General features: G+C 52.1%; 1 protein-coding gene across 1 annotated transcript in view; it reads left to right on the top strand.

Moving 5' to 3' along the window:
- The window catches only part of LOC118229533 (adenomatous polyposis coli protein 2-like), a 14,096-nt gene extending 6,994 nt beyond the window's left edge, over window positions 1–7,102 (top strand). Inside the window, exons 2-9 of the mRNA XM_035421565.1 lie at window positions 390–605; window positions 2,071–2,161; window positions 2,494–2,731; window positions 3,592–3,700; window positions 3,768–3,881; window positions 4,104–4,175; window positions 6,269–6,349; window positions 6,680–7,102. Of these exons, the coding sequence (XP_035277456.1) occupies window positions 462–605; window positions 2,071–2,161; window positions 2,494–2,731; window positions 3,592–3,700; window positions 3,768–3,881; window positions 4,104–4,175; window positions 6,269–6,349; window positions 6,680–7,102 (1,272 nt within the window). The 5' untranslated portion in view covers window positions 390–461. The remainder of the gene's footprint in view (window positions 1–389; window positions 606–2,070; window positions 2,162–2,493; window positions 2,732–3,591; window positions 3,701–3,767; window positions 3,882–4,103; window positions 4,176–6,268; window positions 6,350–6,679) is intronic.
- Window positions 7,103–7,500: the final 398 nt, after the last annotated feature.

Genomic DNA, 7,500 nt, shown 5'->3' with positions numbered 1-7,500 from the left:
CAGCGCATCGACTGAGCGCCCTGTGTAACTGGGCTGCCGTACATGTCAGAGAAAGCTGAAGTGCTTTTGTAGTGCACCTCCCTTGGGTTCTGAACAGGATCAGTGAGCTGGACCAGAACTCGCTGACGTGTTTATGACTCACGAGTCAGTCATCAGAGCCGCTGTGCGTTAGACATGTCTGTTACCTCCAGTCCTGCCTGCGCACTATGCAACGCAACACCACATAATAACCCAACACACAAATCAACACGCCACATAATAAACCAACACTCACATCCACACAACACAAACATCCACATGCACACAGACACACACACAAACACACATGCACACACACACACACAATTATAAACAATACAGTAGTTCCAGCCCTCTGCTTTCCCCAGCAGTGATTGGACAGGCTGAAGAAGATGAGCACAGCATAACCCCTCCCCCCTCTGCAGCGATTGGACGGCTTGAAGATGATGTCGCGCTCGGGGGCCTCCTACGACCAGCTGGCCCAGCAGGTGGAGGACCTGCGGAAGGAGAACAGCTACCTGCGCAGGGAGCTGGAGGATAACTCCTCTCACCTGTCCAAGCTGGAGAACGAGACCTCCCACATGAAGGTGAGAGACTCGCCCAGGCGTCGGCGAACAGGCCTCAAACCAGGGCTTCTCTGGGGTCGCTGATCTTGTCGTCTCTGGCTGCTGTACGGTGAGATGTTCTGTGGATCTCTTCTCCTGTCGGAACAACGGATAACAGCCTCGCTCTGTGGCCACATACCATCCCCAGTCTATAAGATCATCCTCCTGGCTCCCATCAACCATACATTTTAGACCAGGGTAACATTTTACCTTTCATAAATAAAAACAAATGCATATTAAAATATGTAATTCGCTGCCATTTTCCAGTGATATCGCCGCTCTATTTGAAATAATTGTGTGCCAGGGGAAAATGCATTCATCCAGGACACGATCTGGCTTAACTGAGTTTGGGAAGCGGCCCATTCGTTACTGTAGGTGCTTTTTATCTAATGCCGTGTACAGGAAATGAGGTCAGAGGCGCGTTAAATGCTGATTCCCGGACGAACCCGTGGCGTTAAGCGGGAAGCCGTTTGGCGGTAAGCGTTCCTGTAAGGAAGCTCTCTCGGGTTTCAGTCCGTAAACTGTGTGCCAGCGCGGTTCCTGTAAGGAAGCTCTCTCGGGTTTCAGTCTGTAAACTGTGTGCCGGCGCGGTTCCTGTAAGGAAGCTCTCTCGGGTTTCAGTCTGTAAACTGTGTGCCAGCGCGGTTCCTGTAAGGAAGCTCTCTCGGGTTTCAGTCTGTAAACTGTGTGCCAGCGCGGTTCCAGTGTCTCGCGTCCCTCTCGATCAGCGAGGAACAGGATGGCCGTCCTTCCATCCATTACCTAACCTGCTTATTCCTGGGTCACGGTCGCGGGGGGCTGGAGCCTATCCCAGCATGCATTGGGCAGGAATACACCCGGGACCGGTCGCCAGTCCATCACAGGGCACACACACCATTTACTCACACACTCATACGTAAAGGCATTTCAGCCTCTAATCAGCCAAACCCGCAGTTATTTAGACAGCCTACGATGCTGTTATTTAGATAATTAGCCTAAGCTGCAGTTATTTATACAATTAGCCCAAGATGCTGTTATTTAGACAATTAGCCCAAGATGCTGTTATTTAGATAATTAGCCCAAGATGCTGTTATTTAGACAATTAGCCCAAGATGCTGTTATTTAGACAATTAGCCTGTGCTTTTGGGGGGGGGGGGGCAGTACTCAAACTGTGGGTCACAGGATAAATACAAAAAGTAAAAAAAAATGGCCCCTGAAAATCATTTACTCAGTAACACTCTGACTCTGTAACATTGTGACTCTGTAACACTCTGACTCTGTAACATTGTGACTCTGGAACACTCTGACTCTGTAACATTGTGACTCTGGAACACTCTGACTCTGTAACATTGTCACTCTGTAATGCTGTGACTGTAACGCTCTGAAGCTCTGAATCTGTAACACTGTTGAGGTCTGACTCTGTAACGCTGTAGCGCTCTTAAGCTCCGACTCTCTCTCTCTGGCGCAGGAGGGCCTGAAGCAGCTGCAGACAAAGCTGGAGCAGGAGGCGCGTTCTCTGGCCTCCACTGAGAGGTCAGACACACTGGACCAGCTCAGAGGTGCGTACAGCTCAGAGTGTAGAGACTCACAGCTCAGAATGTAGAGACTCACAGCCCAGTGAGTAGAGACCCACAGCCCATTGAGTAGAGACTCACAGACACTCCACTAAGGGATAATAATACTCCCGCTTTGGCTCAACAAGGCTATTGTTACATTAGCTTCAGAACACCACTCTACAAACCCCACTGTACTACAAACACTAATATTACTACTACTGCTACTGCAACTGCTACTACTACAACTACTACTACTAATAAAATTGTCTGTACAAGTCTCTGGATGTACTCATTTCTGCATGATTAACTTGTTTGTTATTGTGTTTATCGGTTAGAGCTGCACATGGATTTGACCCATTATTACGAGCTGAAGTACCAACCCCACAACCTACGGGCCGGCCCAGAGGCCCCGCCCCCTCGCCCCATCCCCCACGGGGGTCCTTCTCTCTCAGGGGAGGGCGTGGCAATGCACCCTGGGGCGCCCCACCTCCTGGACGACATGCTCCTCAAAGAGGAACCCCTGGGAGAGACCCAGGTTACCACCCAGCACCTGGAGGAGCTCCTGAAGGAGAGGTGAGAGGAACCCCAAAACCAGGACACCCCTGTTTCTCTGAATCATACAGGGTGACTGTGCTGTGCTGTTTCGCTGACAGGGTGACTGTGCTGTTTCTCGGAGTCATACAGAGTGACTGTGCTGTGCTGTTTCTCTGGGTCACACAGGGTGACTGTGCTGTGCTGTTTCTCTGAGTCACACAGGGTGACTGTGCTGTGCTGTTTCTCTGGGTCACACAGGGTGACTGTGCTGTTTCTCTGGGTCATACAGGGTGACTGTGCTGTTTCTCTGAGTCACACAGGGTGACTGTGCTGTGCTGTTTCTCTGGGTCACACAGGGTGACTGTGCTGTGCTGTTTCTCTGGGTCTTACAGGGTGACTGTGCTGTGCTGTTTCTCTGAGTCACACAGGGTGACTGTGCTGTGCTGTTTCTCTGGGTCATACAGGGTGACTGTGCTGTTTCTCTGGGTCACACAGGGTGACTGTGCTGTTTCTCTGGGTCACACAGGGTGACTGTGCTGTGCTGTTTCTCTGGGTCACACAGGGTGACTGTGCTGTTTCTCTGGGTCACACAGGGTGACTGTGCTGTGCTGTTTCTCTGGGTCACACAGGGTGACTGTGCTGTTTCTCTGGGTCACACAGGGTGACTGTGCTGTGCTGTTTCTCTGGGTCACACAGGGTGACTGTGCTGTGCTGTTTCTCTGAGTCATACAGAGTGACTGTGCTGTGCTGTTTCTCTGAGTCATACAGAGTGACTGTGCTGTGCTGTTTCTCTGGGTCATACAGGGTGACTGTGCTGTGCTGTTTCCTGGGTCACACAGGGTGACTGTGCTATGCTGTTTCTCTGGGTCACACAGGGTGACTGTGCTGTGCTGTTTCAGGGCCTTGCTGCTGAAGGAGATCGAGAGAGAGGAGAAAGAGCGGTGCTGGTACTACACCCAGCTGCAGGCGTTGTCACGGCGACTGGCTGAGCTGCCTCGCATCGACACAGTGAGTGTGTATTTGCGTGTGTGAGAGTGTGTGTGTGTGTGTGTGTAACCCTCTCTTTGTGTGCTAGTTCTCAGCACAGATAGATCTGATTGGGCAGCAGCTGGAGTTTGAGGTGCAGCAGGTGCGCTCGGCAATGGAGGAGCGCTTTGGAACCAGCGATGAGATGGTGCAGAGAACCCAGGTGAGGAGAGTGTCTGAACCAACACCTGAAAAAACGTCACGTGGTTTGTGCGTGTGTGTCTGTGTGCATGTGCGTATCAACACAATATTAGTGAGTTTATTGATTGTTGATTGATTGAGTGTTGGTTGACTGATGGGTTGACTGATTGGTTGATTGATTGGGTGGTCACTTGATTGGCCGAATAGTTAGTTCACTGGTTGATTGGCTCCGCCCCCATGGCAGATCCGAGTGGCGCGATTGGAACAGCTGGAGAAAAAACTGCAGGAGGTGCACGACCCCCCCTCAGAGAGCCAGGTGAGAAGCACCTGAGAGCCAGTAAGGCGGGGTGGGGTGGGGCATGGTGAGGTGGGGCATGGGAGGGTGGGGCATGGCAGGGTAGGGTGGGGTGGGGCATGGGAGGGCTGGGCAGGGCAGGGCCAGGCAGGGTGGGGTGGGGCATGGGAGGGTGGGACAGGGCAGGGCAGGGCCAGGCAGGGTGGGGTGGGGCATGGGAGGGCTGGGCAGGGCAGGGCCAGGCAGGGTGGGGTGGGGCATGGGAGGGTGGGGCATGGTGAGGTGGGGCAGGGCAGAGCAGGGCTGGGTGGGGCATGGGAGGGCTGGGCATGGCAGGGCTGGGCAGGGCAGGGCTGGGTGGGGCATGGTGGGGTGGGGCTTGGGAGGGTGGGACAGGGCAGGGCCGGGCAGGGTGGGGTGGGGTGGGGTGGGGCTTGGGAGGGTGGGGCAGGGCAGGGCTGGGTGGGGGCATGGTGGGGCGGGGCTGCAGGGCTGGGCGGGGGCTGAGCGCAGGCACTGCTGCAGGTGAGAGAATACCACCACGACACCCGGGGCATTAGGACCCCTCGTTCGGCCGGCTGTCTCACGCAGGAGAGGGCCCACCACACGCTCCAGGCAGCTGCTCCTCTAGGCGACGAGAAAACGCTTCATAGCGTCATAAACCCATCGCCACCCAGAACCACTTCTCCCTCCTCACCGCACTACCAGGCATGGACTTCATTCAGAAAATGAATAGTCAAATCAGGTTAAATCGGCTGATTAGCTGGCAGGAGCTACATTTTCACCGACTGCAGGCTTTCCTGTGAAGAAACTACAAACTTCAGATGAAAAATAAGAAAAAAACAAAACTCCTCCTGCCAGTGGATGAACAGTGGACTGAAAGAAGGCTGTTCATTTGAAGCTTCCAGAGCACAAACTCAGCTTCCTGAAGACACGCAGGGCAATTTCCCCAAGACGTTTACAGATGCCCAGAGTGTGTGGCCAAGCTCCCCTAGAACGAAAGGACAGCCATTCGTTTTATTCCTTCTCTCTCTCTTCTCTCTCTTTCTCCTCCGCTCTCATTTCATACTGGCTCAGAAAAGCTGACGCATTCGTGTGCTCTCACAGAGGGAGGGTGAAATCTATTTTAATGAGATCAGTTCTGCTTTCAAATGTCCGAGAGAGAGAGGGGGGGGGGGGGGGGAGAAGGAGAAAGAGGGAGAGCAGCATAACAGGGAATGAAAGAGAGTGAGAAATGGAGAGAGACAGAGATAGAGAGAAAGCAAGAAAGTGGACAGAGAGAGAGGGAGGGAGGGAGAGTGAGAGGGGGAGAGAGTGAGAGAAAGGGAGGGAGAAAGAGGGAGGGAGAGAGAGGAGTAAAGGAGGCCATCAACTAGCACACAACCAGCAACTGTCATTTCTGCTGGATTTTATGACACCATTTGGAAGACAGCATTTGGGAAGAACCACCTCCTCAGCTTGTATGAAATACCAGCGAGAGTGTTCATTTCATTTTGTGAAAAGCCAAACAAAACGTTCAAACGTAAAATGGACGCCATGAATACTCATCACTTTCTTGAGGACAGTATACCAGTCTCATGTTTATGGGTTTTCCTAAATTATAAATGACAGCCGAATCACTGCCTGAATGCATAATTGAAATCATGTCGCCGTTTCCTGTTCACACAGGAAGTGCTGCTATGCCTGCACCTCTTGAAAATAATGAATATCCTGTCCTGTGCAGACACAGTCCACTCCCCTCAGAGCCATTCTGAGTGATTTTACTCTCTCTCACAGATTAATCCAACCCTTCCCCCTCCCCTTCTCTCCTCCCTCCATCTCACTAACCGTTCAATCTCTCTCCATCTCTCAGTGAAGCAGTGAAGTATTTGTGTTTATCTCCTCCTCTCTCCTTCCCCCCCCTTTCTCTATACTGTGCTAATGCCTGTCTCTCTATCTCTCTCTCTCTCTCTCTGTATGCTGTGTTAATGATTCTCTCTCTCTATGTTTCATTAATGTCTCTCTCTCTCTCTCTCTTAATGCTGTGTTAATGTCTCTCCTTCTCTATGCTGCGTTAATGCCTCTCTCTCGTTTTCTCTCTCTCTCTCAATGCTGTGTTAATGTCTCTCTCTCAGACTAACTCCTATGGAAAGACTGAGGCTGAAAGCATGTCTCTTAGTTCTGGAGCAGAAGCAGCTGGAGAGTCAGGAAGCAAAGTGAGTCAAATAAACAATAAATAATTTTAATCAACATTTCACCTTTAGCCATATGCAGCATCCCACCTAGGAACATAAATACACTGACATAGCATTCAGCATGAGAACAGAAACATATGAAAACAGCATTCAGCATAAGAACATAAACATATTAATATAGCATTCAGCACAAGACTTTGAACTATATATATTTGTTAATTTATTAGCTTTAAATACCATTGGTTTGAGTAACTTACCTGTGTTGAAGTAAATCCCGTGTTGGTGTAACTCACCTCTGTAGGTGTAACCCACCTGTGTGCCTTAATGCGCAGTACTCTGGGTAACCTGCAGGTGGAGATGGTGTTCTGGCTGCTGTCCATGCTGGCCAATCGGGACCGGGAAGAGATGTCCCGCACTTTTCTGGCCATGTCCAGCTCCCAGGAGAGCTGCCTGGCCATGCGCAAGTCCGGCTGCGTGCCCCTGCTGGTGCAGATCCTGCATGACGGGCCGGGCGTGGCCGGGGGCGGGGCCGGGGGCGGGGCCGGGGGCGGGGCCAGCAGCCGGGAGGCACGGTCCCGGGCGGGCGCCGCCCTGCACAACGTGGTGTACTCGCAGCCGGACGAGGGCCAGGCCCGGCGGGAGATGAGGGTGCTCCACGTGCTGGAGCAGATCCGCACCCACTGCGAAACCGGGTGGGACTGGATCCAGACCCACCTGGGAACGACTTCACCTGGGAGCGCAAAAACCACAGGTAAAGCAGGGGAGGGGGGGTAACATAACGGGACTGTTCAGTACCATGTGAGACAGTTCCCTCGATTACATAGCTGATAATACAATCAATCTTCATAAGGTAATAATAAAAAATAAGACATTTACATAAATTAAGTGGTTGATGCCTCTCAGTCAGCTGAAGAAGAGATGATAATCTCAACAGTGCTCCCTCCTGGATTGAGGAGAATTAAACAAATAAAAGTGCAATCTGCTCAACCTCGATTAACAGGATGGGCTTTATCAGTAAATATGCAGCTGTGTGGCCCAGCAGGCCCGTGTGTAGTGTGATAAGGCAGCCTGAATCAGGAGCAGGGCAGGCGGTTGTGCGGGCGCGGTTCTGTCTGACGAGCGGAGTGAAACTGTCGGCCATTTTGTCTCGCCCCCCCCCCCCCCCCCCCCCC

This window comes from Anguilla anguilla, chromosome 6 (genome assembly GCF_013347855.1).
Source record: "Anguilla anguilla isolate fAngAng1 chromosome 6, fAngAng1.pri, whole genome shotgun sequence".
Lineage (NCBI taxonomy): Eukaryota > Metazoa > Chordata > Actinopteri > Anguilliformes > Anguillidae > Anguilla > Anguilla anguilla.
This window is presented reverse-complemented; position numbering and strand designations above follow the sequence as displayed.